Genomic DNA, 13,570 nt, shown 5'->3' on the forward strand with positions numbered 1-13,570 from the left:
ACTACATGCCCTCAATGCAAACGAATTACCAAGTATGTCTTACACAGAAGAGCTGAGTCTGCCAGAAGGGCTTTTGTCACTGAGCGGCTCTATAGCTTGGTTCATAGAGCCTCAAACCACCCCTATGTCATACATACACCCCAATTGGTCATCAGGAGCTAAAATCAACAAAACCCATTTCCTTATGGCCTAACTTGCACCAAAAATTTGCCATTTATATCATACGGCTTCATGTGAGTGAATACACAGCCAAGCAAAATACTCAGCACATAAATACAATGAAAAACACATTCTTGTGCAAATATCTGAAATGCCAGAGATATAAGCCTTGTATGAATGGAAGAAGGGTGTCAGCCCAGAGGACAAGGTCTAACAAATGTAACTAGTTCTAGGTTAATAAAGTGTATTCATAGGTATCACCCGGAACAAGGGGCAATTTTCTTATAACAAAGGGGCTTTATGTTCTGTAGGAGAAAGTAGGCCAAAGGATTTCTTCATTCCTAATTATTAAAAAAGGCTGGGATTTTACATATACCAAGAGTTAAAAGGGGTACTCGTGGACAACTTTTTTTTTTAATCAACTGGTGCCAGAAAGTTAAACAGATTTGTAAATTATTTCTATTAAAAAAATCTTAATCCTTCCAGTACTTATTAGCTGCTGAATACTACAGAGGAAATTCTTTTCTTTTTGGAACACAGAGCTCTCTGCCGACATCATGACCACAGTGCTCTCTGCTGACATCTTTGTCCATTTTAGGAATGGTCCAGAGCAGCATATGTTTGCTATGGGGATTTTCTCCTACTCTGGATAGTTCTTAAAATGGACAGAGATGTCCGCAGAGAGCACTGTGCTCATGATGTCCGCAGAGAGCACTGTGCTCATGATGTCCGCAGAGAGCACTGTGCTCATGATGTCCGCAGAGAGCACTGTGCTCATGATGTCCGCAGAGAGCACTGTGCTCATGATGTCCGCAGAGAGCACTGTGCTCATGATGTCAGCAGAGAGCACTGTGCTCATGATGTCAGCAGAGAGCACTGTGCTCATGATGTCAGCAGAGAGCACTGTGCTCTCAAAAGAAAAGCATTTCCCCTGTAGTATTCAGCATCTAATAAGTACTGGAAGGATTGAGAGGCATACTGCTCAGTGATGCTAATATATGGGTCACTAAAGTAAGGTTAGTTTCCTTTTTCATAGGATAAATCACAACCATAGTCCTCAAAATTAAATGGTGAAAAATAAGTTGTCCGTTTAGTGATTTACCAGGTAAAAAGAGCTTGTAAGCTGCTCCATAGCAAATAACAGCACACACATTGAAACTAAATATTGTGTTACAATGTCTTAATTATTCAGTTAACACATTGAAGAATTGTGGTTTAACAGCACATTTAAATGGGCACTGTCAGATACAAAAACTTTTGATATATTGTAAAGCATGCAAAATCAATAGGTTTTACAATTGCTTTCATTAGAACATTTTCTGAATTTAATACTGAAAAAGCCAGTCAAACAACTGCCCCCCCCCCCCCCCCGCCTGCTTGGACACATACCAGTCCTGCTGTGTCCATGTATCATCACCTATGTCATGGACACACTTCCTTGATTGACAGCTGTGAGTGCAGGGCTCATACCTGGAGGAAAAATCCTCCCACTGTCAGCTTGTGTCCCGCTACTGTCAGTGAGGACAAGCTGGGAGTTGTAGTTTTGCTAATGCTAGGGGAGATGTGAGCAAATAGCATACTGAGGGAGGGGGCGGAGACCTGCACAGTGAGGCCACGCCCCTCCCTTTGAGAGGAATTCAGACTAGTGAGCTAAACTAAAAGTGTAATAAAAAAAAGGTGCTAGACACAAAAATTAGATGATCAGGATTAGGTACTGAGTGATATATTTTAAAAAAAATATGTTTTTTGTTGGATCTGACGGGTACGCTTTAAAGTTCTCTCCTGTGCAATAACAAATTTACAAGATTTATTGGGACTAACAGCAATAATAATAATATGCATATTCTTTATTATATTAACTATAGAAGAGTTTATCATTTTGTAAATTTGTTTAAAGTAAAATATTAGTTACTATACTAACTACAGGGGGCCCTGTGAAAAGAGATGCCCTTAACCCCTTAAGGACCGAGCCCTTTTTCACCTTAAGGACCGGAGCGTTTTTTGCAAATCTGACCACTGTCACTTTAAACATTAATAACTCTGGAATGCTTTTAGTTATCATTCTGATTCTGAGATTGTTTTTTCGTGACATATTCTACTTTAACTTAGTGGTAAAATTTTATGGTAACTTGCATCCTTTCTTGGTGAAAAATCACCAAATTTAACTTTGAAGCTCTCTGCTTCAAAGTTAAGGAAAATGGATATTCAAAATAATTTTTTTTTATTCACATATACAATATGTCTACTTTATGTTTGCATCATAAAATGTATGAGTTTTTACTTTTGGAAGACACCAGAGGGCTTCAAAGTTCAGCAGCAATTTTGAAATTTATCACAAAATTTTCAAACTCGCTATTTTTCATGGACCAGTTCAGGTTTGAAGTGGATTTGAAGGGTCTTCATATTAGATTTGGGGCCGATATTTAGGGCCGATACCGATACTCTGTGGAGGTTAGGGCCGATAGCCGATAACCCGGTATAAGTTAACGGCTATTTATCCCCCTCGGCAACACTGCTGCAGATCATTGATTTAAAGTGGGCGCTTTAAATTAATGAACTGCAGTGGCTTTTGTGGTGCCAGAGACCGCCGTCGCGAGTCCTATCACCGCCACCTCCCCCCACCACCGCGCTGCCCCAGCCAGAGACTGCCGGCCCATTGCCTCCCCCATCCCCGGTTTTAGAATTACCTGTTCCCATGTCCGCACTACTTCTGGCTCCGGCGCCTCCTCCTGAGCTGTCACTGTGCGCACTGTCGCTGCGCAGCGCACAGTGTAACAGGACGCCGCAGGAGCCAGAAATAGCGTGGACCCCGGTAATTATAAAACCGGGAATGGGGGAGGCAATAGGGCAACGGCGGTCTCTGGGTGGGGCGGTGCGGTGGTGGGGGGCATTATCGGATTATCGGCAAGGTAATTGCCGATAACGTCCAAAATTGTGAATATCGGCCAAACCGATAATCGGTCAATCCCTAGAACATACCCTAAATTGTTTTGTAGGGGGTCTGACCGCAGGGGCCCACAATAATAATTAGAATTGGGTAATTCATGATATGTGGATCAGTGACCATACATTCTCAGTCATTTTCAGTTATAGTAAGTGGTAGACCCAGGGAGTGGTCATAGTTGCCATTTAAGCCTTTTCACAATACAAGTGAAGTCTGAAAAACGGAAAAAAAGCAAACACAGCAGAGACACAAAGGACAGTATTAGAGCTCCATTATCATACGGAATTCTGTGACAATACAGCCCCATATTATACGTCTCCTCTAACCCCTCTCCTGGACCTGTCTACCAAGTTTATGCAATGGCCCCGGCACCATCCAGCTACTTCTGATGCTAGACATCCCCTCTAATGGACAGCAGTCCTTGCTCCTACACAACTATCAGGTGTAAAATGATGCCCCCTCCACAACACCCCATCCGGGATATGGGAAAGGATGGATTGCAACCATGAATGTTGCAGGGGATTCAAAATGTTAGGCTACATTCAAGGGAGTGTAGTTTTACCATATTAGCCTCTGGGTGTAGTTCAGCCATCAAAATATGAAAAAATTATGTCTCAAATGAGCTTTTAGGGTATATTAAAGGGATACTCCACTGACCCAGCGTCTGGAACATTTACATCAGAACGCTGGGTGCGGGGGTCGTGATGTCACGGCCATGACCCTTGTGACGTCACCCCCCCCCTCAATGCAAGTCTATGGGAGGGGGCGTGACATTCATCACGCCCCCTCCCATAGACTTGCATTGAGGGGGCGTGGTGTGACATCACGACCCCCACAGCCTGTACCCAGCATTCAGAACTAAATGTTCCGGACATTGGGGCAGTGGAGTATCCCTTTAACACTTGGTAGAATTCCCGTGGATTTGTGCTGATGCATAGAAGACAAGTAGGTGAGATTTTACAAGTTTCCTCCACACGCTGCAATAACAGAACACAAAATGACATGTGATGTGAATATTAACATCCGCACAGCTTGTAGTGAACGCCTTTCAATGTATATTCACCGCAATTCCACAGCTCAACCATACATTACACCTGTTAGGCTGTGGATTTGTGATGAAAAATTCTGCCACCTGGAGAGTTCTTCTTAAAGGGGTTGTCCAGGGAATTCTTCTCTGACTGGCCAGACTGGGGTAATAATAGAAAATACATACCCACCAGTTTGGATCCCCTGCCACCACAGTTCTGACAGGTATACACAAAGGTGCCAGCTCGGCAGTGGGGACCTGTCTTAGACAGTGACAGCCAGAGTGGGCTCTTCCTTGTGCCAAGTCCAGGCACTGCTTCAGAGTGGGACTGTGCAAGTTTTTTTTTTTTTTTTTTTTTTTTTTATGCACAACCAGGCTGGGTCCGTCCCAAAAAACTGCATCTTTTTGGCCCATTTCAACACCAAAAACTCCACAAATATGTACAAAAGCAAGTGGTTTTCACGGGTCTCCCATTGTTTTCAATGGAAAAAGAAAAAAAAAACTTGCTTACAGGCAGAACCAAAGAAATTACGTATTTTTTTATTTTTTTAATTAGTGAAAAAAAAAAAAAGAAAAACTGCAAGACTCCAACTGAAATCAATAGTAGGTGTTTTTTTAAGCGAAAACAGCTTTGTTTAAAGGGGTACTCCTGTGGAAAATTTTTTTTTTTTTTTTTTTATGCCAGAAAGTTAAACAGATTTGTAAATTACTTCTATCAAAAAAATAAATAAATAAATAAATCTTAATCCTTCCCATACATTTTATGGGCTGTATACTACAGAGGAAATGCTTTTCTTTTTGGATTTCTCTGATGTCACGACCACAGTGCTCTCTGCTGACCTCTGCTGTCCATAGCAGCATGTTTGCTACGGGGATTTTCTCCTACTCTGGACAGTTCCAAAAATGGACATTTCCTCTGTAGTATACAGCCCCTAAAAAGTACTGGAAGGATTAAGATTTTTAATAGAAGTAATTTACAAATCTGTTTACCTTTCGGGCACCAGTTGATTTAAAAAAAAAAAAAAAAAAAAAAAAAAAAATTTTAAAAAAGTTTGCCACGGGAGTACCCCTTTAAGGCAAAAAAATACAACACAATGGAGGGAGAGTTATCAAAACCTGTCCAGAGGAAAAGTTGCTGAGTTGCCCATAGCAACCAATCAGATCACTTTCATTTTTCACAGGCCTCTTTATAAATGAAAGAAGTGATCTGATTGGCTGCTATGGGCAACTCAGCAACTTTTCCTCTGGACAGGTTTTGATAAATCTCTCCCATTGCTTTTTCCTAAAAACCATTCTAATGTAATCTGTGTGCACATGCCTTAAGGCTAGGTTCACACTGTGGAATTTCTGCCGGAGATCGAGTCGGCGGCACTAGGACCGCGTGGACTACATTGCTGTCCCCATAGATGGCAATGCATTTCTGAGCAGATCTCCCAAAAGATCCACCCAGAAATGTATAGCAGTCTATGGGATCAGCAATGCAGTCTGCTCGGTCCTAGCGCCGCCGGCTTGATCTCCGGCAGAAATTCTGCAGTGTGAACCTAGCCTAAAGGGAATCTGTCAGCTCTAGATCATGCTCAGAGAATGTCAAGGAGGCTGTAGGATGTGGTACAATGATGGAGACTGCAACCTACACTGGGCAGAAGTAACAGGTTGGACCTTTTCTGCTCCTCTGACAACCCTTTGAACATAAACCAGTCAGTACTATCATGCAACACAGAACACCCTGGCAGGATTCCCTCTCTCAATGATGTACGAGTCGCTCTGTACAGCTGTTATTCCAGTTGCGACTGAGCCCAGAAACATGGCTCCGCCGGACTGATAGATGTCTCCTTTCTGTGTACGCACGAACAAACTTCACAACAAATGCAGGAATATTCCGGCGCTGACCAGGATTAACGCATCAGGAAAGATAGAATTACTTGAAAAGGTAGAATTACGTGAAACGCATTGTAGGACTAAAAATAAAAAAAGTTTATTCTACCTTTTCTCAGGCGTTGGTCCTGGTCAGTGCCGAAATATTCTTGCATTTGTTGGATAGTTTGTGCGTGCTCTTGTATATACACTTGGCAGGAAGGCTGCAGATAGGACAAAGTACCCCTCTACATAAGAGTACCATTGTTATGTATGAGGTAACACAACCATCTGTGGTAAGGGGCTTCAATACAGAGTCGCTTACCTGCTTGGAAGTGGTCTCCTTTCTGTGTATAGGCCAGTGTTTCCTAAGGAGGGTGCCTCCAGCTTTTGCAAAACTACGACTCCCAGCATGCTCAGACAGCCTTCGGCTGTCCGGGCATGCTGGGAGTTGTAGTTTTGCAACAGCTGGAGGCACCCTCCTTGGGAAACACTGGCCTATACACAGATGTGACTGAAGTAAACGGATGTTATCTGTTTTCAATTTTTTGTCCTGAGCATGTTTAGAAGTAGAGATGAGCGAATTTACAGTAAATTCGATTCGTCACAAACTTCTCGGCTCGGCAGTTGATGACTTAGCCTGCATAAATTAGTTCAGCTTTCAGGTGCTCCGATGGGCTGGAAAAGGTGGATACAGTCCTAGGAGACTCTTTCCTAGGACTGTATCCACCTTTTCCAGCCCACGGGAGCGCCTGAAAGCTGAACTAATTTATGCAGGAAAAGTCAGCAACCGCCGAGCCGAGAAGTTTGGGACAGATTGAATTTACTGTAAATTCGCTCATCTCTACTTAGAAGTAAGGCTACTTTCACACTATAGATAAAGATCCGTCACAAACGCTCTTTTTTATTTCTTCGGCCATTAAAGCGTTCCTCTCATCAAAAGTTTTTTTTATATTTTATAGTTTAATATATAGAGTAAAATTGTAATTGGATTCTATAAAAAAAAAAAAAAAAAATGTTTCCCTTCATGTGTATTTGTGTTTTGAAAGATTGGCCACTAGGGGTCTCCCTAGGAGCCTGTCTGCCAGCTTTTTCAGTGATTTCAGACTCAGACAGACTGTTGAGTCCAAAATCGCATACTCAGTGAAGCACCCGCCTGTCAATCAGACAGGCGGGAGCGAGTGCTGTGCGCGTATCCCTGCAGGGCACGGCAGCTCTGTCCAACGACGTTCCTCCTGTCTGTATGGCACGTGTATAGCCAGAGGAGGAAGAAACTCAGAGGCTGCTGTCCCTGCCCTGTACTCAGCCTGTATGCACGCTTCAGAGAGGGAATGCAGCATACAGGGAGAAGGGCAGAAGCAGGCCCTGGCAGGCATCAGATGACGTTGCGCCTGCTGGGCCACGCCCACTTCCTCCCTCGTACACAGCTCCAAACTCAGCTACCGAAGATAGGAGGAAGGGGGAATAAAAAAAAAAAAAAAAAAAAAAAAGTGTTCACAGGGGGTTTTAAATAGAAATACTCACAGGCATAGAGATAGTCAGATGGGGAGGGGGATTAGGGAAAGTTTGGTTGATGATAGGTGCTCTTTAATGTCAGTTATTGTAACGGAGCCTAACAGGAGGCATAACGGGCACCGAGGATCTCATTCACTTGAATGGGATTCTCTAACATCCGTTATTATCCCTAGTTATTCCGCCAGAGGTAGAGGGAATGAAAAAGACGTCCCAAGCACAATTTTTTCTCCCGCCAACTTCCAACGGACTCGCTATTGTCAGGCAGTAGCGGGAACTTTCTATAGTGTGAAAGCAGTCTATAACTGATTGAAGAAAATGGATGCAAATGGATGGCATGAAAAGCTCATCCAATTCCCATAGACATGTTACATTTTCAATTATTAACTTTTTTTTTTCAGAAAAATACTGCATTTAATGTCTTTTCTCCAGCAAAAAAAATAAATAAAAATTAAAAATTAAAACACAGGAAGCAAACGGATGAAGGGTGATCCCAATGGGATACTTTTACAGCAGTTTGCAAAAGAATCAAACAAATTGCATAATGGGCATGAAATTATGGGGGCAGACGGCCGTGTGAACAAGCCCTTAGGAAAACAACCACCCCACATCAGGTGTATCACTCCATACACACACACATATATATATATATATCACCTACGTATATACACTTCAGCTTATGTCCTATTTATGGGGAGAACAGGTCTGCATGTAAGGCTATTACTGGTAAAGCAGCAGGCACCTTGTCAGATCTGTCTCCATCACAAGTCAATGCCACCTGAGGAACCCAGCACTGCGTTTCCTGTTATGGATCGCACACCGCAGATGTGAACAGTCCCTTACAGGTGTCACCTACCATTATCTTCCCCATACCGGTACCTATACCGAGAGGGGCAGCACTACTGCTGCTTGTGATCCATATGGACCCCGATCACTACTATCAGCAGTATAAGGAGGACCGCTCGCCCGGTTATACCGCCCTACATAACTTTGGGCACAGTTGGGAGCCCCCCACAATCCCTACCGCCCCCCGGTACTGCTCTCACCGTGACAGCTGAGCCGCCGCCGGGCAGCACGGTGCTTCCTCCTCGGGGAGCAGCAGACGACTCGTCACTTCTGTTCCAGCCCGGGTTCACACACCTGTCCACCGCTACCGCCGCTCCCGCCTCTGAAGCAGACGACATAGCCCCTCCACCTAGCAGTGTCCAGGGGTCTCCCCCAGCCGTGACCGGGCTCCGCACCACATTCAGGACCGGAAGACTTGGGGACTGCGGGGAGTCACCTGAGAGGTCACACTGCGCGTTAGTCCATGAGCAGCTCAAGCCCCGTCATGTGTCACAAGATCCACTCACGTACCTGAGGTAACTGTGCCCGGCTTACCGGCTAACTACCGACCGCACCGGAAGCTGTTGGGCAATACACGGCAGATCAGCAATACACTTCCCTGGCTGAGCACATTCCGCCCACATCACCACTAAGAACCAATCAGCTTGTGCAGTGGATCTGACCAATCCTGGCGCGTGTATGACTTCAACTGGGGAGACGCGCTCTGTGATTGGTGGAGAGCCAGAGTCCTGTCAGGGTAGCAAACCGGCCAGGATAGCAAACCCAACCGCAGGATTGGCTAGTTTTCATTCACCCCCAACCTTCCCCAACACCCCTCCTCTTCTCTACTTAAAGGGAAACTGACAGCTGGTTCATCTGCACTAAACCCAAATACACAGGATTGTTGTGATGTTACCTAACATTGCTAACTGCACAATGGAGGCTGTGAGCATGAGAAATGAATCTTTTAAAACAGGGATGCGCCCAGTATTTGTGACGATTGACAAAAGTTACACATTATAAATCCCCAACTACTGCAAAAATCCCACTAGGAAATCCTTTACCACACGCGATAGTGAAAAGTCTTCCCAATAAAATTATAGCACAACTTGTGCACACAAACACCCTCAAGAAATCCTTTACAAATCATTCAGTAACCCCCTTCCCCCCATAACCCTGTGTATTGAGTTTAGTGCAGATGTGCAGCTGTTAGTTTCCCTTTAAAGGAATACTCCGCTGCCCCAGCGCTTGGAAAATTTTGTTCCGAATGCTTGGAGCGGACAGTGGGGGTCATGACGTCATAACCACACCCCTTGTGACGTCATGCCCCCTCAATGCAAGTCTATGGGAGGGGGCATGGTGGCCACACGCCCCTCCCATAGACTTGCATTGAGGGGGGTTTGATGTGATGTCACGAGGGGCGTGGCCGTGACATCACGACCCCCGCTTTCCACACCTAGCGTTCTAAACAAACGCCGGGTGCCGCAGAAAGATCGTGAGGATCCCAGCTGCAGGACCCTGCGATCAGACATCTTATCCCCTATTCTTTGGATAGGGGATAAGATGTCTGGGGGCCCCTTTAAAGGCAACTTGTCACCCCCTCCCACAGACTTGCAATGAGGGGTGTGGCGTGATGTCACAAGTGGCGTGACCATTATGTCACAACCCCTGCAGCCCAAAAAAAAAAAAATTCTGAATGCTGGGGAAGTGGAGTACCCCTTTAATATGTCCTGAGTAACTTGCTAAAAAATCTTAGGATCAGTGCAGTTGAACACATTTGTAAATCTATTCCAGAAATGGCCAGTTATTAGGCATGGGCCGACAACCTGCTATTTGGGGCAAGGGAGATTTTTGTCTTTCTCTGGATCAACACAGAAGGGATATAGGTTGTACCTGATGGACCCATGTCTTTTTTCAACCTTATAAACTATCTTACCCAATAAGCACTATAACAACCACTGGGAGATAGATAAATAAAAATAATGATGTCTCAATATAAAATAATGCACACTCTATATACAGGATGCTAATAAAGTGTTGTAAAAAGAAGGACAACCAAAATGTACACAGTACACCCAAAACTCTAAAAATATATATTGTGTACCTTAAACAAAATTTACAGTTATAATGAGACAGACACTGTAAAGCAATTAAAAAAAGCACAATAGGATATAGGGATGTAAGAAAAAAATCGATTCCCGCGATTATCGCGATTTTTCACTTGCCGATACTGAATCGATTCAAAAATATTTTGAATCAATTCAGTATCGGCAACTGAAAAATCGCTTTAGTGATGTGGAATTTGTATCTCCTGATGCACAGAAAGCATGTCCCGGGCATCAGGAGATACAAGTTCCACATTTTGTCAGCCGGATCTGACACGGCAGCGGCGCTCTGGATGTATGGAGCGGGCTCCGACTCGTGCCCGCTCCATACTCTGCGGCCCCCGGCTGATTTCAGTATCCGGGGGCCGCTGATGCATCACCGCCGCTAATAGCCAGCATGCGGTGCTCAGCAGTCTGTATGGAGCGGGCTCCGGACTCGTGTTCTCAGTAGCCGGGGGCCGCCGCTAATAGCCAGCATGCGGCTGGCTATTAACCCTTTAGATCGCCGCTGTCAAAGCTGACAGCGGCGTCTAAAGGGAGATGTGTAGGCTCTCCGTTGCTCTGTCATTGATAGAGCCTGGCTGGACCAGGCTCTATCAATGGATCGCAGATAAATGGAGTTCAATAGAACTCTATTCATCTGTCTGAGGAATCTAATGATTCCTAAAAGACTAATAAAGTGTACAAAAATAAATAAAAATAAAAATAAAGTTTTAATAAAAGCGTAAAAGACATTGTTTTTTAAACAGAATCGGGATATATCGCAATGTATAGTCACTAGACGGTATCGCGATATATCGAGATATATCGAATCGCCACACTGGTATCGCGATTCGAATCGAATCGCCAAATTCTTGGCGATTCACACCCCTAATAGTATATTAAGTCACACCATCAGAAACAAGAAATCCAGCACATATCCTAACATAAAGGAAAATAACCTCTGATTAAATCTATGCAGAAATTACAAGAATAAAGGAAAACAGTACATCAGAGTGGGCCACATAAACACAATAGCAACAGCATAGATAGAAAAAGCTATGTTTCCAAGCGTATATCCCCTGGATGGCAACCACAAGGATGCTTAACCAAGATGGAAACCACCAAAACATGAGCTTTCTATAAAAAATGAAAGTATAACAACTGATTAAAAAACCTAAAGAAACAGCGGAACAGAGACAGACAGAAGATCAGAGTCTTAACCAATACTTAGTCCACGGACATGTGCCTCCACCAGAACCCCACGTGTTTTGTTGCCTATGCAGCAACTTCCTCAGGGAAATCCAGAATTGCTGATTTTTGGTCACTCCATTAAAAATTACAAAAAACAATCAAAAAGTCCCATCAATAAAAACGACAGATCCTGGCACAAAAAAATTAGCCCTCATATAACCCGGTATATTGAACAATAAAGAGTTATAGGGATCAGAAGAGGACAATTTTGAGCATACTAATTTTTTTATAAAAAGTTATAATTTTTTTAAAGTAGTAAAATAAAACAAAACCTATATAAATTGGGTATTGTTGTACTCATATGGATCTACAGAATAAATGAAATGGGCCTCATTTATTAAGGTTTTTCCGAGTAGATTATGTAGGGTTTGTTTGTTTTTATATGTTGTGCGCCAGTATTTCCCACAAAAAATCCAAAAAATCCTACTAACTCTCCACTTTACTTAGAAAACCCTACAAAGTGGCATAGTCATCAGGAAAAAGGGGTGTGTCTCAAAAAAACACTACATTCTGGAGCCAGTTGGTATAAAAAACAATAAAAAAAGAATTTCCTGGAATACCCCTTTAACTAAATGTTTCCAACTAGAGAGCATAGGAGGACCTGGATCCATCCAGTGTAAAGCCACGGCTTTCTGTGCGAAAAAAGAAACCTACAAATTTACTAATGTTTCCACATAAAATGGGGATGATTTGAGCTCAGGAAAAAGAGCAAAATAAAGGGAAAATCATCAAATACAACATGGAGGAAACAAAAACCCACAAAGAAAACTGCACTTCACTTATAGTAAATGAGGCCTAATAAGTCATTTTTATAGAAAAGTGCGCTGTGTGTAAACGAAATCCCCAAAAGTTGCAAACATTTTTTTTTTCAATTTTGTCCCACAAATAATTTCCTTCATGAAATTTTGTGGTAAAATGAGTTATGTCATTACAAAGTACAGTTTATTGCGCAAAAACCAAGTCTTCATATGGGTCTTCATCTCCTGAATAAAATATTTCAGAAAAAAAATGGCAGTAGTCATAGATCATGGAGTAATCCTTCTGAAATGACATATGTGTAAAGCAAATAGTGTACAATTCTTTGTTCCCAAGCTCGTCACACGACTTATGACACTGGAGAACATGTGGTGTACAGTGGCTTCCCAATATACAGGGATGCCAACGTATACCACAGAATTTAGAGGGCGGTAGTTGTGAACTTACCCTTACCTGACTAAAGCTAGTTATAATGTCATAGTAGGATATTCGTCTGTATCCCATTCAGTTTACCGTATTTTAACATGATTGAGACACAAAAACTTCCCTAACTGGAACCTACTAGCAATGTCACACCAGTTTACCTCACAGAAACACTGTTGTGATATCACAGCAACCTACCTGCCAAATCCTACGTGTGATGTTACAGCAGTCTAAGGTTGTGATGTCACAGCAGGTTACGTGACAGAAGATCCATTTGTGATATCACAAAAACTAATCTGACAGAAACATGTCTATGATATTACAGTAGCTTTCTTAGGAGCAGATAGTAACAACAAGGGCCTGTGTAAAAGCAGTTTATGGGCTCCATGATTTACTACTGCTAACTTGATGGCAGCAGAGTGAAAGCCGTATACCACCTCATACATGGGTCCACAAACTACCTCACTGCTGTATCAATCTACCAGTAAGTGTGAGACATAGATAGGAACAGTGGGGGGGAATTCATCATTGATGGTCTAGTCTCCTTGTAGGTTTAGAACACAAATGTTGCTGTGATTTTGACGTGCGTGGGGCAAATTCATCAAATGATGCACAGCATTTTTGTCACACAGCTAAATCACGCTGTCAGTTTAGATCAGTGGTTCTTAACCTGGGTTCGATCGAACCCCAGGGGTTCGGTGAGTCAGTCCCGGGGGTTCGCAACAGGACAGG

The 13,570-nt window shown here is 43.2% G+C and overlaps 1 protein-coding gene across 5 annotated transcripts in view; it reads right to left on the reverse strand.

Annotated features, from left to right (window-relative positions):
* Nucleotides 1-13,570, reverse strand: part of ATP2C1 (ATPase secretory pathway Ca2+ transporting 1) — a 165,532-nt gene that overhangs the window by 103,572 nt on the left and 48,390 nt on the right. The window contains exons 1-2 of one of the 5 annotated variants that reach the window (XM_056520658.1): nucleotides 8,853-8,979; nucleotides 8,543-8,778 (exon numbers count right to left, since the gene is read on the reverse strand). The exons of 1 other annotated variant lie outside the window; for it this stretch is intronic. In XM_056520658.1, coding sequence (XP_056376633.1) covers nucleotides 8,543-8,680 — 138 coding nt within the window. In that variant the 5' untranslated portion in view covers nucleotides 8,681-8,778; nucleotides 8,853-8,979. Of the gene's footprint in view, nucleotides 1-8,542; nucleotides 8,983-13,570 lie in introns of those variants that run through there. 3 more of the 5 variants (XR_008844057.1, XM_056520660.1, XM_056520657.1) reach the window with 3 other exon arrangements.

The sequence above is a fragment of the Hyla sarda genome, chromosome 5 (genome assembly GCF_029499605.1).
Source record: "Hyla sarda isolate aHylSar1 chromosome 5, aHylSar1.hap1, whole genome shotgun sequence".
NCBI lineage: Eukaryota > Metazoa > Chordata > Amphibia > Anura > Hylidae > Hyla > Hyla sarda.